Consider the following 26,245-nt stretch of genomic DNA (forward strand, 5'->3'; position numbering starts at 1 on the left):
CAGGCGGGACCGTGCGAGAGTTGGCCGGGCTCGCACCGGGACTTCATTTCCCGCAATCCCTCACGCGCCGGAAGCGGCGGCGCGGCGGTTCCGCGGCGGAGGCCCGGGGGAGCGGCGGGGAGGCGGCGGCAGCGGCGGCGGCGCTCCCGGTGGCTGCGATGGACGTGACCGGGCCCGAGACTGACTGGCGCAGCGCCAACTTCCGCCAGAAGCTCGTCAGCCAGATGTGAGTGCGAGCCGCGGGCTCGGTGCTGGGTAGGCCGCGCGGGGGCCTCGGCTCCTGCCAGAAGGGCTTGAGCGGCTCCTGCCGCCCCCGGGGCCGCCCGCGGAGCTGTGTCTCGCCCCGTGTCCGCTCCTCTGCAAGGCTTTCCGGCCCTCCACTGGCTGGCTGGGTTCCTGCCCGGTCCCCGGTGTTTCCTCTCCCACGGGCCCTCTCGCTAGGGTACCTCGTTATCAGGATTTGCTCAGACCCTGTGCGGGGGTAACCGTGAATGGTCTTTGACTTAATTTTTCCGATCCTCTTTCTCTTTCACTTTTCTGTTCCCCAGCAATACCGACTTCCTTCCCTGCTTGACACCGTCTGCTTTAGGGCTTTGATTTTGGCAGCGTCCATGATGTTGTGAAATTTGGCATATTCAGCCCCATGAAAATCACTCTTACGGGCTTGCTCTGACTTTTGGGGGCAAATATGAAGTAAAAATGCTGGTGATTTAATGGGAAGTTCAACTTGTTGCCTTTTCAGTTGTCCTTTGTTACACAACTGCTTTCCTTGAATTCCTTTGCTGCTCTGCAGCTTTTTCTATTTTTTTGGAAGGCTCTTCTGCCCTATACAAGGTGGTGAGCACAGAAGTGAAAGCGATGTTCATTGTTTCTAAAGTAAGGTTGAAGTGCTAATTCATGTATACTTGGAAAGTTTGACGTTCCTTTGTTGATTATAACAGTCAATATCTAAAACTGGACTGTCTTTGTTTTATAACATGTAAGTAGTTTGACTGTTTGTGGGTTTACTATAATTAGGTGCTGTTTCAGAATTAAACAGTGACAGTGTTCACTGAAAAAGTATGATAATGTGTATCTGTCAAAGCTATGTAGATTTTCTTGGTGCTCACAACTGATGTTTCACTTTCTAAACTTTCTGTAAAGTCATTAATCTTGTTAGATTAATCCCTTACTTCTCCTACTCTTCTACTGCTTCATCAAAACAAGCAAACAGAAGTGCCCTTGAATGCTGTGTAACTTTGAGGAAATAAACATGAGTAAGCACATACAAACCTAACACAATAAAACTGAGTTTGTATTTGCCCTGCAAACAGTAATGTTTTTCTCTGAGCTGCAAACAATGCTCATAAATGTTTCAATGCAAGTGTACAACAAGGGATTAAAAAATTACTACTACTGACCAAAAAATCTTTAATGTTAATGCATGTGAAGAGATGACAGTAATCCTAAACTTTTAGTAAATGCCTTCTATTTATTTTCTTTTACGTAAGTGCACAGATGTCTCTGTATGATTCATGTGCTTTTTATTACAGATGTAGTGACAGTCTTTTTTTTTTTTGTCACTTCGTTGCACTCCATCCAGTTTTACAGTATGGATCAGATGTTTGCATTCATTAAAAAGCAAGCAAAACTGTTACTGGGATGACTGGGATGAGTTGTTACAGTGACTGCACAAGATTTTTTTAAGCAATTACTGTGTGTTAGATATCTGAGAACAGCCTGGCCTGGTTTCATGTGGCACTTGGAATAAGATGAAGCTAGCCAGAAGTAGAGTTTGTTGAATGAGAAATAAAAGCAATACATTGGCTAAAAAAACTTCACCTCTCTACGCAACAAGTTTGTATTTCTTTCCAGAAGCTCCCAGTTTTGTCATTAGAGGCTGACATAGTAAGTGGAAGAGGGAGGTAATTAAATATCTGGTGAATCATCTGAAAGTTTTTGTAAGTTGTGGGAAGGTTGTTCCTAGCAGTTATGAAAATACAGTCTTCAATGTATGTATGTCTTCCAGTTCATCCTGCAACTAAGAAGTGATATTTGTCAAGATAAATTTTTAACACTTGGTCTTGAACATTAAAAGCATGAAACCATTCACATAATGCATTTTGAGTGCATCTTTATATGCTGGATATAGATGTCTCAATTTATTGCAATTTTATACTTGGGTTTTCATTACAACACTGAGTTTAAATTTTCTGGGTTTTGGCTTTGTTTTTCAAGAGTGACTTTTTGTGAGTGAACATTTCAGTGTGGACAATGGGTATCCTGAGGAATGTGTACGTGGTCCATGTGTGTGATTTGGTTATGGACATTTGAGAGAATAGTGCTCTTCATGTCCTAAGAAGCCTCCTCCAGTATTAGATTCTGTGTGTCTGCAGGCCTAAGCAAGACTTCCGTACTGTTGCAAGATTGAGGAAGCCTGAGCTCAGATGACTGAGGCTGAGAAGCAGCTTTGGCTTCTCCCAGCATGTTGCAGGAGTCAGCAGTGATGTAGGAGTGTGGATATACACTTCTGCTTGCAGGGCACCACTTTATTCTGGCCCTTACAGAGAGCTGGTACATACTGGTACCTTGGGAGTCTCCTTTCTAAAGGCCTTTTTTCCTTCATATGTTTTTAAATGTTGGTATTGCCTGAAGGACATATCTGATATGGGTTGTAAACTCAGTCTGTGGTCGTGTAGGGCTCCTGCCCTGAGCTGCTTCTAGGCTGTGTTAGAAGGGAATTGTGTTGAGTGTAGGATTGGGATGTAACTCAAGTTGTGGGATGGTCCATGACTTCATGTGGTGTTGGCTGTGAAACTCCTTGTCCTCTTGTTCCGCTCTAACAACTGATTCATGGAGTCATGGTGTGGACTCTGTAGAGAGCTGGGGTAGTTTTGAAGGAGAACATTTTCCGCAAGATTTCTTGATTAGACCAGCTAGCCTGAGTGAGAGTTGCACATATTTGGGCTGGAAACAAGCTTCTTGAGAATGGAGGGGGAACTCCTGAAGCTGGTGTTGGTGTTGAATACTTTGTGGTGTGAAACCACAACTCTGAGTGTTTTGCATGAAATCAGGGCAGATTTTTAGTACAAATCTAATACACATTTACTGAGTGCTTATAAGGCAGATGAAGTGAATTGGCTGGTTCCATCTACTTCCCAAAGTTTTGTAGAGTTGGGTGTTCTGCAGGGAATGTTATTTGGTATCCTTAGCTCTGTGCTAAGGCTATGACTCTTTTTAAACTGACTTTCCTAGTCTTTTAATGTAACTATTTTTATGTTGATTGCAGTTAAATATGTGACCAAGGAACAAGTTGTGTGTTTTTGTTTGTTCCTAGTCTAAACCTTTATTGGAATGCTAACAGATAGGACATGGAGAGCTTGGAGTGGCACTTTCAGTAATGCAGATGTAGTCATGATAATACATCCTTCATATTCTATAATGTCAAGAGGAAATGGTAGATACATATAAAAGCAGACAATTTTTTTGCTGTGGATTTTTTTCTGAGTTCCTGATACCACATCGATCACTGTCTCTATCACATCCACTAAGTACTACCTATATGTTGCTTTCTTTACTTGCCTCTGTGCAATCTTTGTCTTCTCTTTTTGTCCGCTCAGTTTTCAGCACTCTCAGCATCAAAGAGACAAAATACATTGTCTATGTATTGGGACTGAAAAGCTAAGGAGGATTCAGAGTAGTGTGGATTTAGAGGCAGCCTTTCCAAAAGGGAAAGTGTTAAAAAAAAGGACTTGTTAATAAAGAATTGGATATAGCTTCTTCCTCCACAGCAGAGCTCCTTTATGAGCAGTTCACTTTAAGGCTTGTTTGCCCATGGAGGAATAGTTACTCTGCATTATGTTCAGACTTTGCTTCAGTTTAAGTAACCTTCATACATAAGTAGCATTGTTTTAGTGGCTGCCAGACCCCACAAACAGCTTCCCATGAGAGCCTTACAGCAGGTACAATGTTCCACTGTGTTCTGTGTTCAAGACTGCAGCAGTTTAGCTGTAAGCTACTGGTTTGCCAGGTAAGAGTGTGAGTTGTGGCAGCCTAAGTTCCTGCATCTGTAGCATCTGCTCTTCTCTTCTGTGACTGTGATTGAGTTAATTCAGAAAGCTGAGCTGGTTTACTTCTTGTGCAAGCACCATTCCTGCTGCATGGGAGGTGGTAGAAATTCAGGGGAAAGAAAACAGTAGCGTCTCTTCAGAGTGGCTGAAACTTTTAGGGCCAGTGCCCTGACGTGTATTTAATGTAGGGTAGCTGCTCATGCAGTGGGAGTCAAGGAGAAATACTTTCTGATATGTTAATTACAAAGTGAAAGTATTTCCTGATCTCTTGTTTGTGGAATTTAGACTGTAACTGCTAGGCTGCTTTAAAAAAGAACAAGTTTTGCAGGGAAGTTTCTGATAATGACAGTGCCTAGAGGATTTGAATAGGGCTTCACCTAGCTGAACTCCTTGTTTAAGGATGTCTTTCTTTGCATGATCCATAGTCAAATTGGTTGCTGCTCTTTGATGTACTGAGAATGCCCCTTCTTTTCCACTCATGTCCCATCCCACCCTGCCCATTGCTGCACCTCTGCCCTTCTCTTTCCCTAATCAATGCTCCCACTCATTATCCTCACTCACTGGTTAAACCTCTGTGCCTTTAGGGAACCTTTTTTGGTTTGTTTTGTTTTTCCACCTTATGTTTAGAGAATTCTTTTGGAAAATCCTGATGCTAGGAAGATCAATCTCATTGTTTGCTGAACAGGGATTATATTAATCATGTCATACAGCTTTCCTCAAATAAAAAAGTCCTTGTATTTTGTCAAAATAATACATCAGGCAGTAAAATAATGACTTGTTTAGCAGTTGGTCTTGAATTTCTGCAAAGAATATTTGTGTTGCCTTTTAGAAATTAGTTGGCTTTTTTCTCCGTTATTTGAAGAAACTTTAAAGGGTGGCAATTTTAAGTAATATGTGGTGGTGGTTTGGTTTGGGGCTTTTTTTTGTGATGGGTGTTTGGGTTTTTTGTTTGTTTTTAATCTATAAATTAGAGAGGAGTAAAAAAAACTGTTTCAAGACCTTTCTAACTATAGAAAGTATTTTGTGATGCCCTCAATTAATACCCAGCCTTGTTTTTTCCTCTTTTTTTTCAGTGATGAAGCTATGCGGAAAGCTGGTGTTGCCCATAATAAATCTAGCAAAGATATGGAGAGCCATGTGTTTATGAAGGCCAAAACAAGGGTAAAGCATCTCTATTTGCTTCCAGAAGTTATTGGGTGTCAAAAGAAGTTTGGAACAAATTGCAGAAATAGCAAAGCCAGTGCACTTAAGAATACAGAGTTATTTGAAATTTTGATTTATGTGTGCTGCTTCTTTTACCTTGAGGGGAAGTGAGGAGTTCTGCATCCAATAGATGCATCAAACTGGACTTAGTGCAAGACAGCTTTACTGATGCTGCAGTGTTTCATGCATATATGGAACCACAGTTTTCTTACCTGAATATTTGTGTGTAGTGAATTGCATAGAATTTCCTTTATCTACAATGTAGCACCATTCCAGTTTGGTGGTCAGAAAAACCTAGGATATCAATGAAAAGGCTCTGTCAAGAATAACCCCAAGGGAAGAGCCGTGGTCTCTGTGAAAGTCTGGCTATAATGTACAATTCTGCACTCTATCAAATCATAAACTTCTTCCCTGGAGCTGTGTTATGAGAAATCGGATGCTGTTGCTGTCTCCAAACAAGCCATGTTTGAAATAGAACTTGTCTTGGTGAAAATGTTAAAATGCTGATGTCACAAATCTGTGCCTGCTGTTGGCATCCTGCCTGGTAAGTTGTTGTTTCATAGGCAGGAAGGCTGTCTCAGCCCTCTGCAGCTTCCTATACATTAAGAAGCACACCAAGAAAATATTTTGAAGAATATTTGTCTTTTCATTCTGACATTTCTATCATGTCAGTTTTCCAAGTTATTGATTTACTTGTATTTGTAATATGAACTTAGCTTTAAAAAAAGTTATTGTAGTATGAATGTGACATAATTCAAGGACTAAAATAATTCAGTGTGCCAAGTGAGCAGGTTCTATCCTTATAAAAAAGGAATTACAGTGGATAAGAAGTGGAAAATGAATGTTGGTTTATAATGTTTGCATATTGGGATCCTGTTAGTGTGGCTGTCAGGGAGGTTCTTTCCTGTGAATTTTGTGGTTTCTTGGCATTCTTGTACCATCAACCACAATGACGTATTAGTAAAAATATTCCTAGTTAATAAACAGACTGTTTCTTGGAAGTGAACTGTTCTGAAAAGCCCACACACATTGTAAAGTAAAATCCAGTATGTTGAGGAAGAATACTGAAGAACCAGAAAGTATGTTATATGGTTATTCTGTTTTCATTTCTTATGCTAAAATACCTGTTTTTCACTTCTAGGAGGAATATCTTTCTCTTGTGGCCAGACTTATTATCCATTTCCGAGATATTCGTAAGTAATTTTTTAGTTTTGGTTTTCTTCTCAATCGTGGTTACTCATTGAGTCTGCCAAAAAAAAAAAAAAAAAAAAAAAAAAAAGAGAGAGAAGTAAATGTTAGGGCTTCTGTGTGTGATTCTGCATGTGATTCTTAACAGGTTGCTTTAAAAATCTTCCTGTAGTATGCATGCCTAGTTTCTAAATACTGTTTCTTTCACACATCATTTAGAATTGAAAAGTATTTGAGAAATTCTTTAAACTTGCTACGTTTCCTCCTTCCTAATTTTTCCTGTGTCTTTGCCTTCTTTCCATTTTTTGTATAGCATTTTGATTCAATTAAAATTGGCTTAGGTTAATGTATTTTATTAGAGCTACAGTAGATAGTGGGTTTTTAAAAATTTTTTTAATTACAGTGTGAATATATTTCTTGTAGAGAGTATATCCAAAGGGTCAATGTGACAATACTAGTGAAGATGATTAATTGTTTTTTTCCTTGCAGACAACAAGAAATCTCAAGCCTCAGTCAGTGGTAAGAGTTCCTTTGTTGTTGTTGGTTTTTTTCCTTCCCCCATACTCTCCATTTCTAAATAGAACAGCTTAGAAATCAGGGCTGTGGTGTACTAAGAATAAAGCATCTGTGTATTCCCTTGCTGGGGTATTAAATGCTGCTGGAGTAAAGGAGGGGTAGTGTGATAGTCTTGGAGTTGTTCAGTGGTGAGGGTGACAGGCTTGGACAATGCTTAGGATGTAACACAGCAGACTTGTTCGTTTCCGTGTTTGTACTTTTGTTAGCTCACAACACAAAGATTCATGAAAGCAAAAGAGTGGTTGAAAATAATCTCCTGCTGAGCAGCCCAGGTTCCTGCCTGTTGCCAGCTTTAGCTTCCTCAGGTGTTGCATCAGAGGCAGAAGCATTTGCGGGGTATATGTGCTGTGCCATTTGGCTGAGCTTAGATCTGATCCTGGCTTCTTCCTCTGTGCTAATTCTCAGTACGTTGCATGCTAGGGACATAGTATGGTCCTGTACTTTAGTCCTTCTGTAGGGTGAATATGCAGTCTGTGATTGATTAACATGCAGTCTAGACTGCTGGAAATTATTTTATAAGTATTCTTAAGAAAGAGGTGGTGTGTGTTCTGTACCTGGTTAATATTGCTTCTGCACCCCGTGTTTTGACCTCTTGAATTGTCTTTCTCTCTTTTACTTCACTTTTATGTGTGCCCAGGATTAAGATTATGAAATCTGTCTTGAAAGGCACTGAATTTATTCAGTGCATAAGAACAGTGATGTTAGAAGGGAACTGTATAGCAAAGTACATCCTCTGGTCTGAGCATTGCTTCTCTGACTTAAGGAGGAAGATCCACAGTGGGACTCTCTTGGTTTTTGAGGTTAAAAACTGCATGTCTTTCAGGAGTTTTGTTGGCAGCTTGTTTTGACTTGGGTATAAATTTGGAGGTGGCTAGTAAGTTCCTTTTCTCTAATGTATTTAAAATCTGTGTGGGACTTCATGACACTGGAGCACTTAAAATCATCTCTATTTACAGAGAGGCAAAGATGTGCTGGAAGCCTCTTGCCTCACAGGCAGGGCAGCGAATCTTAGTTTGTCAGGGTACTGGACCTAGTCATGGTCTGAAGTTGCCAGATCAGAGAGTGGATGATGGAGAGCAGAGGATTTTGGAAAAGTGATTGCATGGCTGGCTGCATATCAGTATCTCTTTTCTTTGTAGATCCGATGAATGCCCTGCAGAATCTAACTGGGGGTCCCACAGCAGGAGCGCCTGGGATGGGCATGGCTTCCCGAGCTCAAGGAGCACCAATGAGTGGGATGACAGGCCTTGGTCCAATGGCACAGCAGATGAGTCTCCCAGGGCAGCAGCAGCCTCCTGGAACCTCAGGAATGGCCCCTCATGGCATGCCGGGTGTCTCTACAGCTACTCAGCAGAGTAAGTGTTCAGTTTGCTTCAGCCACTGAAATTGTTAGATCAGCTTTTCAGTAATAAGTCCTTTCCTCAAGGAAAAGGTGCTGAAGAGATGTCACACTTCTGGCTAAATCAGCCAAGTGAACTGCAGAAGGAATTGATTTTAAGTACTGCTACCTAATTGGATATATGTCTTCCTTAGTATAGCGAGCAACAGTGTAGCCGTCGTATGAGCAAATTCTTCTTTCATCCTGTCAGCTTCAGAATACTGTTTTTGTAGAGCTCACCTGTGTTTTCCATGGTATGGTGCTTCCTGCTGGTGACCTTGGTGCACACTTCCTCCTGCACATTTTTACTTTCTTTACTAGGTTGCTGACTCAATGGAGGCAGAGTGAATTAGAAGTTGGTAGTACAAAGTGTAATTAATTCTGCTGTTAATGTGCCTCATCCATTTGAGGAAGCAAAAGTATATACTGCTAATGAAGGACATTAATTAATCTCACATTGTTTGGGTATCATGTTTTAAGTACAGTCTATCTTCTCTGTAGCCCAACTTCAGCTTCAGCAGATAGCTCAGCAGCAACAGCAGCAGCAATTCCAGCAGCAGCAGGTGGCTCTGCAGCAGCAGCAGCAGTTCCAGGCCCAGCAGTCAGCCATGCAGCAGCAGTTCCAGGTCCAGCAGCAGCAGGCAGCGGCTGCTGCGGTGGCCCAGCAGCAGCAGCAGCAACAGCAGCAGTTGCAGGCTGTCCAGCAGCAGCAGCAGCACATGCTGAAACTGCAGATGCAGCAGCAGCAAAACCAACAGCAGGTGATGACAAACAGCTACAATGGCAAATGTGGTGATTGGTTACTTGTCAAGTGAGGCTTGGCTTGTGTGGAAATATCATCTCTGCCTGTTACTAACACATTTCCACTTTAGGGTAGGGCTTCAGGTTAGACTGGCAAGTTAATTGACAGCAATATATTACATGCTAGGGAAAGGCTTTACAGATGTTTTGTTTCTTTCTTCCCTCATAGCAATAGGGAATTAATATCTCTGTCTCTTTCTTTTTATAAATGTCAGGATTGTCTTTCATTCTGACACAAATAGGTGGGAGAGAACAGCACTTGAATTACTCTAGCAAAAGTGGCTGTTTTGTCATTGTGTGAATAACAGGTTGCCACTTAAAAAAATGTGTGCGGAGCACATAATATATGTACGCATGTGTATATATACATACATCATCCTTAGGCACAAAAGCAGATGAGGAAACTTCAGCTGTCATATTCTTGCACAGTTTTTGGTAAGGGGTGATTACATTTGAAAAACTGTATCTGAGCCCATTTGTACAGGAGAAGCTGATGGACTTCACCTTTGCTTTTAAAAGTTGCAGGAAAGCTTGTAATGTGGAAATACAAGCTATAGCACCATTTAGGGCTGAGATATATGAAGGATGAGTGGATAAAAAGGTTTAAACCCTTTGGGTTTAAAACATCAATCTGATGTATTAGGATTCTGTTTACTTTTGGTTTATGCTATAAAAGTACGTCTGCTGTCACGTTGCTGGAAGCTTTATCATGCTGGCTTTTCCTGCTTTTCAGATGCAGCAGCAGCAGCAGCAGCAACAGCTCCAGCGGATTGCTCAAATGCAGCAGCTACAGGCAGCACAGGTCATGCAGGCGCAGCAGCAGCAGCAGCAACAGCAGCAGCAACAGCAGCAACAAATACCACAACAACAGATACAGCAGCAGCCACCTCAACAAGTCATGCAACAGCAGATGCAACAGATACAACAGCAGCAACAGCAGCAGCAGCAACAACAGCAACAACAAGTTGCTCAGGCACAACAGTCTCAACTTCCACCACAATCCCAGCCTCAACCCCAGCCCATGGTATCTCAACCACAGGCAATCTCAGGACAAATTCCCAGTCAGGTTATGCCTGTTACCCTTACGCCACAGCAGTTAAAAGCTATGCAGGTAAGGGCCAGTGACCAGCTGATTGTTGATTTGTTATGATCATCTAGAGAAATAAAAAATATATCCGACTTTAGCTAATAATGAAATAGGAAAACCATAACTTGTTAAGAGCTCTGCAGTTAGCAAGTTATGAGTACAGGGTGTTTAAAGGTTTATATCTGGGCCTGCCAGTACAGAGCAGTTTTGTAACTAAGAGTAGGAGTTTTGGAAATCTGTGAAAACCATTCATGCAACTAATATTTAAAACTAATTTCTTGTCTCACTCTTGAATGGACAAGTGAAAAAAAGAGAAAGAAACATACTCTGGTTAAAGAAAAATTATCTCAGTGTTGTTTGCTTTTCTACAACGTGAGCAAGTACATTGAAGTGTTTTAGACTGCAGCCAGTGTTATCTCTCTACCATGCTGGCTTTGCTTCTGCTGCCATGTTGGGAGGTTTTGGTCACAGTTTAATATGCTGGTTGTTCCTGCCTTGAAGAGAAGGTGGGTAAGACAGTCGTTTTACTCTGTTGAATCTCTTGCCTGGTAGTCCTCTGAGTGGTGCAGCTTTTTGAAGGGTTATGGTCATTTTCACCTGGGCTCCATAGGTTGCGGTTGAGCCGAAGCTCAGACCTGCTTTTCTTCGGGCCTTGCTGGGGGGGAGTGGAGTGTCAGCCACACATCAGAAATGGATGAGTTGATATCTCCACTTTGTGCTCCTATCAGCTAAGCTAGGAGTAGTTAAATGTCATGATTGTCACACTGACAGATGTAATGAATGTATAAACATTTGAAATGCTGGTCAACTTTTTGCCAGAAAGTTAAGTATCTATTATTGTATATAAGACCTGATAGTACAGGTAAGAAGTTGCAAGAAGTTGTTGAATTGGGTGTGCAGTCTGTGGGAAAACTATTCTAAATGTTTTAAACATGGGAACTTGTTTTCACAAAAAATCTCAAGAACTTTAGTTTGTGAGGCTGGTCTTGTCTCCATACCCTTTTTAATGAGCATAGTCAATGCAGTTGAAACAGAAGTGTCATACCTTACTCAGGTATGTATGTTTACTTTGGTTTTTGTTCTCATACTCAAGGTAAGAGCTCAGCTGGTCCAGCAGCAGCAGCAGGCAGCAGCAGTGCAAGCAGCTCAGGCCCAAGCTGCTCAGATGGGAGCTTCAGGGCAGGTAAGGGCCCAGGGGCCGGCATCACAGGTCACAGGCCTGTGGCAAGTGCATGCTAGAGATGAGCATGGAGTTGGGTTTCTGGTGGTTTCTGACGAGGGGTCTGACATCGGTCATCCCCTGTATAAAGGGGATATGGTCTTCTATGCTGTTTCTCCTTTGCCTGGAGTCAGAGGCAGGATTTCATTGACAACCTCTCTGTGCATGCTCTCTGTCCCAAGTAGGTACGAGTGTTGCCTGTACTGACACAGGAATGCACATGAGTAAGACGGTCTCCTGTGGGCACACTACAAGTCTGACTGTTGGTACCTGGAGTGTATCACCTCTTCTTTCATTAAACTCTCTTAGGTGACTGCTTTGTTGTGTAAACTGATTTCTGTACTGTGAATCTTTGCCTGCTATCTTTAATCATATGTGATTTACCTTCCATCTTCATGTATTGACTATAAAAAAAAAATAGTATAGACAATGAAATCTCTCTGCACTCCCCTTTCAGTCCTTTCATCTTTCATTCTTCTTCTGAGTGAAATGGGCAGTAGATCTAGATTGCTCTTGTTCTGGATGTGAATTGTGAAGAACAAATGGCGTGTGTCACAAGTGCAGAGTTACACTTAAAAAAAAAGTGCTGGGTGAAAGCTTGTTGTCTAACACGGTTTTTTTATCCTGCAATACACTTGCAGCCCCAGTGGTTGTTTCTTGATGTGTGTCTGGTATGAAGGAGACATGGGGAAAAAAATGGGAATGGCTTGAGCTGAACCTCTGATCCCATTTTCCACAAGAATATGAAAGTCTTTTGTGGCTTACCTCTGTAGTGTTTCATATTGAGGCATTTTACAGACATGGGTAAGTACAAATATCACTACTTTGTAGATGAAGAGAGAGGCAGACAGATAAAATGACCTGACTAGGTTTAATGGCAGAATTTTTTTTGTATACCCAGACATTCCATGTTTTTCAAGCACCATTTTCCGTTCAGTGTACAAGTAATTGTATAGATTCAGTAAGAAGCTTTTTATATGGACTATGATAGCAATTGCTTCTTCAATGTACAGACTTGTATCAGGGAGGGTATCTTTAGCATGGTAACTCTCATGTGGCCCATGTCCTTGTTGGTGTGGCCAAGTTCTGTTTCTGAGTTGGTCCTTTGGCTTGTGTCAATGTAACACAGGATGTAAAAGCTGAGCAGCGGTAAGTACAGTTGGGACAGTACTGACAGCAATGCAGAATTCTCTTCCTACAGTTGAAATGTGAATTAAAACTTGCTTGTTTGTTAAATAATTTCCAGGTGGGAGCTTAGGGGACTGGAAGGAGATACTGACTTTTTTCCTTGTTACTAACTCTAATGGTGCTCTTTTCAACTCTGAAGCAGATGGATTGTGTTTATGTAGTCAACTTGATTCTTGCCCTGTTTAGTGACTTCATGTGCCAGTGGCTTAACAGCACAGCACATTTGAAAAGCTTTGGGTGATGGTTGACAGCGAGTTTTGTATTGCAGCTTTATTCAGTCCTGTGTAGTAAAGTTGGGGATTGCTCTCTGTCTACCACATATGGAGTTTGGAGTATTCTACATATGGGCTTTACTCCATTTATGTTGATGCCATTGCAATATGAGTCTACTAAAATTCACTTACTACTATGAAGTCCAGTAACTAAATGGGTTTCTTGTACTTGTCTAAATGTTTTCTGTCTATAGTAGTTTTAAGATTGTGGCTGTATATAATATTCAATGCAGCTTCAGCATTGGGAGTGTATAAGGATTTTCTTTAATTTATAAGAAGTCTCTTTTAAGACTAGATATTTGCTTTGTATTTAGTACATTTTTCAGTAGCATCAGCATTTTTTATAATTCTGCCTTGATTTCTTTATTTGGTTCAGGGAAGCTTTTTTAATAAACAAATCCTATCCCAGTCTTTGCTTGTTACATTTAAACTTAGTCTTTAAGGGCTTTCAAACTGGGAATTTTGCTTGCTATGTCTGCATTTTTTCTTTTCCATAAAGTTTCTGTAAATCCTTTGTACATAAAAGTCTAGGATTTAAATGTGGATTCATGTGAGTTTTGAAGTTCTTCTCTGAAGTTATAAAGACACCACACAGGTCAATGTTATCCTGCTTGGGTGTCTCATCCTTGTGAGCATGGAACTCACAGGGAAGCTGATAGCAGTAGTGTCCTAGCAACCAGGGAGCTATACAAAATGCTTGCAGCACCAAGGAAAAAAAATCTGTAATCAACTGCAGTTAAGTATCAGTAAAGTTTAAGGCACTGTTCTGGTGCAATTCCTTCAGATGCTCAGAATGCAGAGTGGCTGTTGCTGTTTGAAAATCTGAGCTGCCTTTAGTGCAGTGGCAGTGGCACTGTACGTAGGTGTGCTCACCAGAAGCTGTGTATTTATGGAATGCTGAATGTTTGGATGTTAGATAAAAGAAAATTACAAGTTCTGGATTCTTATTGTTCTATTCCACTTCATTTTTATCATATAATGGGGTTTGGAGCTTACTTTGGAGGGAGATCCTCTTCTTGCTCTCTGATTTATCTCAATTTACAGGGTCTGGAATTTTACCCCATAAGAATCAATTTCGCTTGTGGAGGCAGATTTGTGTTCAGTTAAAATCTTTTTCAAAAGTACTTAAACATTTCTGGCTGTGTTCTTGTTTTGTAAGAGTAACTCCTTTATGGATATATTGCTTTGGAACCCCCTTTCTTGACTCCATTGTCAAAGGGTCACAGGTTTTGTAAATATAAATGAGCTGGAGACTGGGAAAAAATAGATTACTTTTGTTAAGAGAGTGGAATTGTGTCATTTTATGTATGTATTTCCTTTCCAAAGCACACATTTCAAAAAATACAAAAAAAACCTAACCCAAAATTGTATGCTTGTGCACTTGTTTGACCAACCACAGTACTACAGACAGTTGGGAGCCTTTGAATTGGAGTTTGTCATGCTGGTTTCAGTGGTTTGCCAGACACTTAACCTGTGAATATTCTTCTAATTTCCTTTGCCTCAGTGGAAGTAATCTAAATCTTCACACTTTGGTGGTGTGGCTTCAGAAACATGGCCAAGATGGGACATGTGGGTCACCATAACATGCCTGGGATTCCACACGCTCCAGAGATCTGTGTGCATTCACGAGGGTCTAAGATGGGGTGATTGTGCCTGAAAGGATATTTTTTCTTCCCCTCCCTAGCAATTTCCCCCTTTGTTTTGGTTTTGTTAGGGTTATGTTGCTTCACCAGCTCTCATATTGATACTGTAGCTCTTCACTGCACTTCGTAGCATTCACCTGTGCTTTGTGGCAGTGCTGGGTTGTTGTGTTTGCTCGTGGCGGCTGTTGCATGCTGTGTGTGCACGTGTGCATGTGTGTGTGATGTCTGAAGTGCTCTCATTTGTTTCCCTTTTGAAATCCTGTCTCTGACCATCCCTCTTTGCCTGGATGGAAAGGGACTGCATTGCTCTGATGTTGTGAACTAACAGCTGTGCTGAATTTGACACTATTTTCTTTATCAGTTATTGCTTTCCTTTTTCAGTCTTGCTATGTTGTATTTAATTTTATTTATTTTTAACAATTGTAAGCACATGCATTCTTTGACTCTAGAGACATGTTGCTGGCTGCTTCAGTCCATTTACATAAACACCAAGCAGGAGTGCCTCATACCATTTACAGGAAGGAGACTACATTATCTCTTAGGTTAGTTAGGATTGTGTAGGCTCCTTGGTAACATGTAAGCTAGGAAAAACAGGTAGCCCAGAGAACTTAGTGTAGATCTTTGAAGTACCAAACAGAAGCTCTTTGACTGATAAGTGAATCTGCCAAAGCTACCTGAATACTACCTCAAAAATATGCTGATTTTGTTGTAAATTCTCAGTATGTGGTGTAATATCAAATTTTAAGTAACAGAGGGCTATACATATATATATGTGGCTTATGCAGGCTGATGGTTCTGAAAGGTACTTTTAGACACTGCAGAGCAGCATAGTCCTAATACTACTTTAAAATAGTAGTAGAGGAATAGGTATTTGTCAACATAATGGAAATTTAAAAGGTATATTTGACTTATTCTGTGGGTTGTAACAGGAAGGAAATAGATTTTTCAAACCTGGAAGTCCTTTTTGTTGTCTTTGGCATTGTTATACTGGCATAGGTTAGGCTGGTGTGAGATTTGCTCACTGTGGAGCATTGTACTGACAGTTGCTGTTGAACTGTCTGACAAAATGTCTTGTAATGGAGGGGGCATTTGCAAGTACTGCTAAATCCTTGGAGTCCACAGTGGGGGAAAGCACATCAGAAACCTATGGCATTATAGAGCTTCTTATATGGAGCATTCTTGGCAGCAATCTTAAGAGTACTTATTTCCAAGAATTTTAGAACTTCAAGATGTCAGGAAAAATTTAGGGATGGCCCCTCGTGGAAATGACAGGATACTCAGCCCTTGACCCACGGATCTGAGTCTGCATATCGGCTCTCTCAAGATACCAGGAGCTCATTAGGTGCTCTCTGAAAACAGATAGGAGTACAAAAAGGAGTTTGATTTCCAAGCCAGCACGTTAGGTTAACCTTTAGAGAAAAGCTCACTAACCTTCCCTTCACGCTCCCCCCTCCCCAGTTCCCGGAGGTTGCATGTGCTTCTCATCCTGCCAGTGCACTGCATTTCTTGTTTTGCGATTACTTTTGTCTGTTGTCCCTCTGTCCTCAAAGATGATCACCGCACCTATGGCCCGAGGTGGGATGCAAATCAGACCACGGTTCCCGCCTACCACCGCTGTGTCTGCTACACCACCAAGCTCCATCCCCTTGGGCGGACAGCAAATGCCACAGGTATTTACTGGGACAAAGCACATTGTGTCAGGAATTGTGCAAAGCTTCACTGCCTGGGTCTGTAGCGCTGCCTTTCAAGCAAGGGGACATTCACGATTGCATCGAACAGTGAACTTGCTGGTGTTACTCAGGGTGTTGGTCTGTTTAGGTTGTGGTTTTTTATGGATCGTTTTTCATTTTAAGTAACAGGTTTTCTGAGCACTTGGGTTATCAAATAAAGCATTTTTTAAGTGGCATAGATCTTTATTTTAACATTAAAACTTCTCCATGTTCAGAATTGATTCAAGTCTCAAATTAAAGGTCCATGCTCCATGAGTGTGCATTTCTGACTGTTGCAAGTCAGCACTGCAGTGTACCTGGCTGCGTTGTGTCCAGGGCCTTGCTTGGCTTATGTTCATGCTCTGTACAGGTGCTTCTTGCCTTATTAGTAAACCTGGCTTGTTTCAGTTTGAGCAGCTTCTTGGCATGATATCAGGGACACAGAAAAATTTGAGCTGTTCTTTTCTTTCATGGTTGTGTAGGAGGAACTGCCAGAAGGATTCCACTTGTACCTGCATCAGAGAAGAACCAGTGTAGGCAGGCAGGCAGCTCCTATCCAGCTGTGGCTGGAAAATGCATGAGGTCAGAGCACTTCATTTCTTCTCAGGAGTTTGCAAAGGTAGTGACAATGACCAGAAGGATTCTGCAGTCCTAGGCAAACACATCTGTTGTGACTTCTGGTTGAAGATGGATGGTCATTTCAATCCAGGACAGTGTGTATATGTTAACTGTCATAAACCTCAGGCATAGCTGTGGCGTCAGAGGGCAATTCGTGCTTTGGTCACTGTAGCCCTACTGTAGCACTGTAGTATATATACTGAGATAATCATCTCCCATTTGAAATATCCACAATATTTGAGGCTTTCCCATGGAGACTTAAATATTAATTTTGCTCATATTTAATATTTGACTCACAGCATGACTTCTCAAGACTCAAGCATTCAGTGCCATAGGGTGGTCTTTTAGCACTGTCATTGTTACTGAGGAGCTTTGATTTCTGACACCAAGTGAACTGGTCATCAGAAGTGTTTTCAGTGTCATGCCAAGGATTATGAAAGTGATGTAGAAGCCTGAACAACTGGTCAAAGCAGAAGAAGAAGAGAAATTTTTCATGAACAATGATTGGTGTGAAAATGGCTCCTGAGCAGGTGCTAGGATGGGTGAGTGAGTCATGGTTTACTGGTGGCCGGAAACATGTTTTGAAAGGCTGTCTGACCTGCCATGTACTTGACAGCTCTGGATCAGCATGAATCTCTAGTACTGTCTGCCAAAATATTTTGTTCAGGTTCTAAGTAGATTAGAAATTAGAAATGTTGTCTTTTACACCTCTTAATCTTGTAAAATGCGTAGCTAATATTGTCTGTTGTACATAACTTCCTTGTCATCAGAGTCCTTGCAGCTGGTCACAATAGGAGTGAAGGGCTGTAGCATATATGTGGTTATTAATCACTCATTTAAGAGCATGTCCTCTCCTTGACTATAGTATCAAAATCCATTTAGATGTGGTGATAGGTAGTTCAGGGTGTATTTTCTCTAGGAAAGAATCTTGGTATTGCACTGAAGAATGCTTTTCAACAGAAGGACCAGATGTGATATCAATACCTTGTGGCTATTTGTTTTTACCCCATATGACAAAACAGTCTGTCCTTTTTTTGTCACAAGACTTATTTGATTCTCCAGTGAGTTTATTTGTTTGGTTGGGGTTTTTTGCTTATTATAGTCTTTTCAAACAAAACAAATTGCTGATATGACATTGTATTCCACAATCACCTGGTGTTTTGATTTGAAAGAGAGTTAGAACTGAGAGCCCTTACCAGCCTTATCTCCTGACTGCTGTTCTGTGCCTGAGACTGAGCAAACTGGAGATAGAACTCATAGCTGGATTTATCTTCCAGGACAGTGTGCTCTGAACACTAAGAGTAGCTTTGATTTAGTGGATGTAAATACAAACTTTTATCATGCAAGCCTAAATATCTTTTGGGCAAGACTTCAGAAAATTAAGAGTATGGTGTCATGATCAGGTCACTGTAGAGTCACAGAGCAAATTCGTACTCAGTGGGCTGTAGTAGCTGTCCATGGACATGTTTTTATGTGCAGAAATTCATATCCCTCAGTGAAAAAATATGTAGTTGCATTTCTTTGTATCTGTTGAAGATGCAAGGTATACAAATGATCAGTAACCATGGCTTAACTCTGGAGTTGAATGAGTTCAATGGAGTTAAAGCTCTGGAGAGGAGGGGTTTTTCTGTCTTTTGGGTTCATAGCAATTTTTGTGGTGTGTTTGGTTGGTTGGTTGGGGTTTTTTAAGCCTTCTTTTTACTCAGAGTCAGCTGCAAAGAGCATTCCCTAGAAGTTGAAATTTCATGAAATTGTTACAATCTTTAATCTGTGTCCTGCAAACAATGTAGGAACCTAAACCTGAATTCATCTTTAAATCTGTTCTATAGAACAACTGAAATAATGTAGCAAATGAACTGCTGTCAAAGAAAACTAAGGCAGTAAGTTCAGAACTGCCCACTTACGAATGTTTTTGACAATGTCACAATTTTGCCTACTATCAGACATTGGCCTTTGCTGTTCTGAAATGAAGCTGGCAGAGAGCAAACCTGTTGCAAGAAGGAAATCTGTTTGCCTGTGCATGTATTTGAATGAGGAGGGGTAGTGCAAAAAAATTCAATTCATCCAGCGCTTATGTACACAGCAAATGCTGCATGTCCTTTTCACTTTTCTGCAGCATTTGTAAATTAATGTAAATAATGTCCTTGGTGCCGAATTACACACAGAAACCTAAATCTGGCAAAAAAACCTAATGAAATCTCCTTCCCTCCTTCCCTCCTTCCCTCCCTCCCTCCCTGTAAGTGTTCAGATGTAATTGTGTGTGACCAACGTGAGACACTTAACAGGGGCCTGATGCTCAGGACATGATTAACCACTCCAAGCGGTCTTACTCTGACTTGATGAAAAATGGGTGGAGTATCCATATGGGTAAGTTCTAAATCACTTGGTGCCTAATAGCACATTAAATAGACTTGTGAAAAATCAGGGAATGCTTTTTGCAGTGTCCATCCCAGCTTCCTTCCAAACATGGTGAGCTGCCTGGTGTCGGAGGCAAACTGTGCTTTTCAATCTCAGAAATGCTTTTCCAGCTGTTGAGGAGAGACACGCTGTTAAAGAATCCACCTCCTTTGGAAAACAGTAAGCACAGGCTCAGTAGTTGTTGACTATGGAGAAAAGGAAGATATTGTAGCTGATTTATAACATCGTTCCAGCCTCACTTGTTCTAGGTATTACCTTTGTGGGAGAGATTGCAAAGGTACTGGGGTTATTGAAGATAGAAAAAAACCATCATAGTATGTCAGGCTGCATTTGATTTTAAACTATTCTGTAATGGATGATAAACTAGTATCTCCAAGCTTAGCAGTTTTGCACTGAGCTGGGGATTGTTTGTGCCCTTTTTGGGGGGGACTATGACCTTTTGCATAGCTGCAATGTGATGTACCAAGCAAAGCATTTCCTGTTGTAGTCAATGTGTCCATGCGAAAGTAGACAATGTGCTAAATACTCCAGTGTGCTAAATATCATGTCCTCTGGATACAGTTGGATTATTTAGATGGATATTTAACAAAAGAGTGAAGGGCAACACCAATTTGCAGTGCCTGTAAAGTGTCTGGGACTCGTGGATTTACTGGAACTTTCGCTTAAAAATGGTTTAGACTGAGGGAAGAGTTGTTAATTCAAAGATGGTGATCAATGACTTACAGATTGGACACATGGGTTAATGAGCCACAATATATTGCCTCTGCAGGCTAATTCCATTTATCTTTGTATGTACTTATTTACAGCCTCAAGTCATAAGATCTCTGCATGTGCCTTAAACATGATCACTTAATATCTGCATTACTATACCATGCCATTTTTTGTTTGGTTTTAAGTGATTAAGGGGAAAAATGTGTGTTAAAACAAATGTGAGAAGTTGCTCAAATTTTAGTATCATCTCGCTCTGGCACTGTAGAATGTACAGAATAAACTTAGTTGTTACCCCTGGTTTGGTGCTGGAAATGCTCTTACCTGACGTTTTGTCCTTCAGGCACACTTCATCATTCTCCAAAGGTCAGAAAGCTACTTCATTTTTTTTCCCACCCAGCCATTCCGTTTGGAGTTTCTATCTCCACCCAGATTTTCAGAACTCAATATTTAAACAAGATGTTGGTGATTTGGCTTACCTAATTTTTTTCTTCCTTCTTCCTAAAGAAAGCCAGTTGAGAAGCTACAGTCAAGTCTGACAGACCATTGAAGACTGTAATTAAAATGTTTAATAAGGAGGGTTTTTTGACTGTTAATTAAGTGGGAACTGTCTTTTCTTCCTGCTCTTCTTTAGTTCTAATAAAGTCCAGGTTTTTCACATGGCACTTCCGACATTTTAATTGCAACATGATGGTTTGGGCAGTGCAAAATAATTATTATACAGTTAATTCAAGCTATGTGCAGTTTTAATGGTTATTTCTACTGAAGTTGGTAAGATTTACTGCCCTGAGAGCTTCAAGAATGATACAGGTGGGAGTGTCCTTATGGAGGAGAAAGGAAACTAATGCTTTTATTTCTTGTAGGCCTGGGGGATACACTTCTCTCCACAGGTAAAGCCTTTTAGTTAGGTTCCCATCCTCTACTCCCTTTTGTTGTTACTGATAGTATCTTTTGCCACATTCCAGGTCAGCCAGAACAATATTACCATGATGTCATCCCCATCTCCTGTCCAGCAAGCTCAAACACCCCAGTCAATGCCTCCACCACCACAGCCGCAGCCATCTCCTCAGCCAGGCCAGCCAACTTCTCAGCCAAACTCAAACGTCAGGTGAGCCACACTGCAGCTTTTGAGGACTTCTGTTAATGCCATAAGTGTGAGGTTTTCAAAAACATTCAATATCTCTTAATCAGTTTCCAGTGAAGTGAATGAATTTTAATAACAACTGCACTGGGAGCACAGGGGAGACTGCTGAATACACTCTGAAACCCCCCATTTTGCGTAAAGAATCTGTGTATGAAATCCTCACCAAGGCAGAACTACAGTGTCATAACAATGCCTACTAAAATCATATCTGCTTATAGGCTGATGATCCCTCCTTGTCAGATTCAGGTTTGATTTTATGCTTATTTTTCAGTTCTGGCCCTGCTCCATCACCCAGCAGCTTTCTCCCCAGTCCATCTCCACAACCATCGCAAAGCCCAGCAGCTGCACGAACACCTCAGAACTTCAGTGTCCCATCCCCAGGTCCTTTAAACACTCCAGGTAAATGATCTGAGAGCTATACTGCAGACCATGAGTTGGGCTGTGTTTTGGTAACTGTAATAGTTCCTAGGAAACCCGTTATTTTTGGCACAGTGTAAACTTCCAAGAGTTCTATGTAGCAGCTGGCATTGCAAGTAGTGAACGTCACATACACCACATAACACAACAGCTTGGATTCCCAAATCAAAGTCAATTGAAACCTCTTTTCTCATCACTGAACCATGTAATGGGTTTTTCTAAGTTCCCCCATATTTTGAAAAAAGAATGATACTTAATTTAATGGAGCAAGTTTATAGAGGCGTTCCTTAGTTCCAACAGGAAGGAACCCTTAGCGACACTGTGCAGTTGTAAAGGACATAACCACTTAATTGCAGGAGCAGGCTGCTTTGCTCCAGAACACCTTCCCAGGTGTCCTTTGGCACTTTGCACTTCCCTCCCAGACATAATAAGCAGTTTGTGATACTGTGAATGGAGGTGACATACTGGCTCCTTTTCATGCCAGTGTTGTATGCTTTGCAGTTAGGAAAGGACCCACTTAACAAAAACTGCAGTGTATTTATTGTATTTATTTAGTGTTTAAAGCATCAGAGTGAAGGCAAGATAAAGACCTAGAAAATGGGTTTATGGAACTTCGGAACTTTTCAGAAAAGTACGGATTAAGTGGGAATTGCTGTTCTGCCCATGGAACGTGTTATTTCTACACAACACTAGAGGCTTGGGCAAGCACCTAAACTATGGAGGGCATCCAGTTGTGGATTTGGATATTTGACATGAGCTACACTTTGAGAGCAAGATTCTGAAATGCGAGAATAATGTTCTGCAGTATCTTTTTTCACCCTGTGACATGCAGTCTTCCTTTTTGCTAGGAAATCCAAATTCTGTCATGAGTCCAGCCAGTTCTGGTCAGTCAGAGGAGCAGCAGTATCTGGAAAAACTCAAGCAGCTATCAAAATACATTGAGCCACTCCGGAGGATGATCAATAAAATAGATAAAAATGAAGGTGAGGTTTCCTATATTTGGCCATGCATTTCTCTGTGTCAGCTCTCTTATCTGCTGAAAGAAGCAGTACTTTGTCTTTTATGGTGACTTCTTTTTCAGGGATTAAAAATGTGAGAGAAAGTGAGCTGTGCTTTCTTGCTTCTAACTAAATATTTTAGTGTGAAGAGTGGGCAAAGTCCTTATCTTTAAATTCTCATCAGTTTTTCTTTTACTTCTGATGATTTTGAAACATGTAGAGTTTATGCTTTGGATATACTTAGGATTAGATGACAGGTCTTTAATCCTCACAACTTTCTTTAGTATTGGCTCATGTTTTCATTTTTTGACAGTATGTTTTATTTCTGTCTGCAAGAATGGAAGCTATTCTTGTAGTCAGTGTTTGTGTTTCTCATACTATTTCAGACAGGAAGAAGGACCTGAGTAAAATGAAGAGTCTCTTGGATATCCTGACTGACCCTTCAAAACGGTAACATTTTCCGTCAGTTTTCCCAACCGTTCCAGAACTCTGTTGTTTAGCACCCAGCCCTGTTGCCATTGAGGCTGTCTGTGGGGCTCAGATAGCAGAAACACTTCAGCTGAGGTGCCCATTTTGTGGGTGATGTGGGTGCAATTTCTCTTCTTCTGCAGGTGCCCCCTGAAAACGCTGCAGAAATGTGAAATTGCTCTGGAGAAGCTGAAAAATGATATGGCTGTGGTATGTAATGCTTTGTGCCAGCAAAGATAAGTAATTCGTTCCAAAAGGTCTTAAGATTTGGCAGGATTATTTTTGCAGTTTTTATTACTCATGCTGTTAAACCTTCAAGGAAGGTTGGACAAAATAAGAAAACAGGAAAAAATGGGCAAGCATTTGCTTCATGTAAGTCACCTGTATGTATCTTTTAACTGAACTTGCAGTTTCTAGTGCTTTGTGCCAGGACTTGCATAGTTTCTTCTAGGGACTGTGGCTGATTTCAGGACAGCCTTCCTAAACCAAAACTGCATATGGGGTTTTTTTGCTTTACTTCCTCCCTTAATGTTACTATATACAGTTTTGAGAATCATTTGCATTCCATGCATTGGAAGTTTACTGCTGTAAAATTTTCCAGAATTAATAGTAGGTATTTCTATCTTTGGTGATGATTAAAAGAAAAGGGGCTTCTGCTGTGTTTCAGCCTACTCCACCACCTCCCCCAGTGCCCCCTACCAAACAGCAGTACTTGTGTCAGCCACTTTTGGATGCTGTTCTGGCCAACATCCGCTCACCAGTCTTCAACCATTCCCTGTACCGGACGTTCATGCCGGCGATGACGGCGATTCACGGGCAGCCCATCACGTACGTACCACAGGCCTGCTGCCTGTCTTCAGTGCTCATTATTTGAGGAAAAATGATTTTGTAGAAACTATTAAAAGAACAGATGGGTTTATGGATGGGAATGATATAGCTTTTCTTTTTTCACATGTGAAATATTTAACAAGTACAGTGTTGGCACATTTTCACCTGGTCCCTTTGTGGACTGTGTTTTACACAGGGCCCCAATTGCTTCCCCTCGAAAACGGAAATATGAAGAGGATGAAAGACAGACCATACCAAATGTCTTACAAGGAGAAGTTGCAAGATTAAATCCTAAATTCCTGGTGAACCTGGATCCTTCACACTGCAGCAATAATGGCACAGTTCATCTCATATGCAAGCTAGGTAGGAAGAAAGGGGGAAATGTGCAGTTTGGTTCCTCCTTGGGATTCAGAGGCTAGAAACCAAGCTCAATTATGCACAAAAAGCCTACTGTCTGGCAAGAAATGCTCTGTTCTGATGGAAGTGTGTTTGCCTTCTAGATGACAAGAATCTCCCAAATGTCCCACCACTCCAGCTCAGTGTTCCAGCAGACTATCCAGATCAGAGCCCTCTGTGGATAAAGAACCCCAGACAGTATGGTATGAAGATGCTGCCATGACATTTGTTGGGCATGTGTATGTGGCAGTAGCGGGGAATTGTGAACACCTAATGTTGCTCTTTCACTTTAATGTTTTTAATATGATTTTTATGACAACTTCCTTTATGTGTTATCTTTTTTTTTCCAGCAGCCAATCCCTTTTTGCAGTCAGTGTATCGATACATGACTTCAAAACTATTGCAGCTCCCAGACAAGCATTCAGTCACAGCACTCTTGAACACCTGGGCACAAAGCATTCGTCAGGCCTGTCTCTCTGCTGCGTAACAGCTAACCTCCTAAATCATGAAGCGACAAAGGTCTCAACAGCTGCCCTCTTCCACATGGCACTGGAAAACCACAGTGTGGGGAGGTTACTTCAGAAGAAAGAAGCCTTATGTTGTTTTGTTTCTAGGTTATCAGGTTCAGTAGAGAACCTGATGTTAGACTTAGCTTTCGTGCTTTCTCTCTTCTGCCTCTGTGGACTTTTGCCAGTCTTTTCAAATATACAAAATGTGTATATATGGTTCTCAAGACTGTATTTAGGATGAGTTTTTATTGTCTTCTTAGAGAAGAAATTATATGTGGACTTCCATCAGGGAGTCTGGTATAAGAGGGGTAGGGAAAAAATGTCCTAATTTGCTTCAATATTTGCTCAGTGCCAGTATTTTTTTCACACTGTATGTTTTGTGACCTGATACTGCCCCAGAAATAAATGAGCTGCAACTAGAATGCGCTTGCAAACTTCCCAGTGGGAGCAGGAAATCTTTTTGATTATTAGCGTTGCCCAGAGATGGGATAAATTACATCCTTTTAGACATCCCTCAAATATGTGAGGTAACTCTGAATAATTATATAATTATACTTGGGGGTGGGAATGTGGAACTAAACGGAGCAAAAAAGGTATTTTATAGCTTATTTTAAATGCTACTTTGTATAAACGGTTTTTGGTTAGCATGGACCACTCCAAAAGAATAAGGTTGATGAGAAAGAAGAGATACTAATGTGCACACTGACTTGCTCTGTAAATTCAGTAAATGTGTATGTAAAGCTGGGGGAGGGATCAACAGTATAAAGGCCAAATGATACAAATCAATCCAGCAGGCTCATAGCTACTTTTCTTCTTTTCAGAGTCTTTCTGAGGCATCTGGCTTCCATTGGGAGTTAATGCAGTGCACTGAAAATGTTTCTATACTACATCGGTTTGTTTAAACAGAAAAGGCAAAAACCAACATTCTGGAGTAGAACTGGCAACTAATATATTGTGCCTTAAACAATGATGGGCACTCAAGTCAGTCATCAGCTGCCTTATTGTTGGGCACTTTTCATTAAAACATTTACCACAAGTAACTTGAATTTAATACATTTTTCATATTTCCCCGTGTCTAAGTTGTTCCCTCTTAAGTTCCTGGTGCAGGAGAATTTCAAATATCAGATGTTCCAATTATATCCTGCCCCCTCTCTCTCTGTACTGTGCAGCAAACCTTAAAGAGTAGCTGGGCTCTCTTACAGTAGTGTCAAGAAATTGCTATGGCCTCTGTAAATCCATGTGGTGTCATCAGTTTTAGGATGTTTTTAAATGTGGGTACTTAGTAAGCACTGACTGAGGCAGCAGAATGCTATCAGTATTTTGTACATGAGCTAATGCTTGTTTCTACTGTAATAAATTTATTATTATTCCTGTGTTGGATGCTAACATTGTACTGCTCTTGCCCTGTTAGATACCAGTGTCACTGGA

At 41.0% G+C, this 26,245-nt stretch overlaps 1 protein-coding gene across 3 annotated transcripts; it reads left to right on the forward strand.

Moving 5' to 3' along the window:
* The first annotated feature begins 89 nt into the window (after positions 1-89).
* Positions 90-26,188, forward strand: MED15 (mediator complex subunit 15). 3 transcript variants are annotated; one of them, XM_082293547.1, is made up of 18 exons: positions 90-226; positions 5,123-5,210; positions 6,394-6,445; positions 6,930-6,959; positions 8,156-8,371; positions 8,896-9,155; positions 9,929-10,306; positions 11,376-11,465; positions 16,155-16,274; positions 21,023-21,165; positions 21,473-21,600; positions 22,467-22,601; positions 23,003-23,066; positions 23,228-23,294; positions 23,752-23,912; positions 24,109-24,275; positions 24,413-24,511; positions 24,659-26,188. In XM_082293547.1, the coding sequence occupies exons 1-18, from the start codon at positions 159-161 to the stop codon at positions 24,793-24,795; spliced, it is 2,403 nt and encodes an 800-aa protein (XP_082149673.1). In that variant the 5' UTR covers positions 90-158; the 3' UTR covers positions 24,796-26,188. The 3 variants fall into 3 exon arrangements, with proteins under 3 accessions (XP_082149673.1, XP_082149674.1, XP_082149675.1); XM_082293548.1 differs by having other exon boundaries at positions 24,662-26,188; XM_082293549.1 differs by lacking the exon at positions 16,155-16,274.
* The last annotated feature ends 57 nt before the right edge of the window (positions 26,189-26,245 follow it).

Source organism: Coloeus monedula (assembly GCF_965178545.1).
Source record: "Coloeus monedula genome assembly, chromosome: 18".
NCBI classification, from domain to species: Eukaryota; Metazoa; Chordata; class Aves; order Passeriformes; family Corvidae; genus Coloeus; species Coloeus monedula.

Excerpts from the sequence above, each read along its gene's own strand:
- MED15 (XM_082293547.1), top strand. The coding sequence starts at position 159 with ATGGACGTGACCGGGCCCGAGACTGACTGGCGCAGCGCCAACTTCCGC. Across the intron at positions 6,446-6,929 it reads TATCCATTTCCGAGATATTC|ACAACAAGAAATCTCAAGCC; the intron begins GTAAGTAATTTT and ends TTTTCCTTGCAG. Across the intron at positions 24,512-24,658 it reads AAAGAACCCCAGACAGTATG|CAGCCAATCCCTTTTTGCAG; the intron begins GTATGAAGATGC and ends TTTTTTTTCCAG.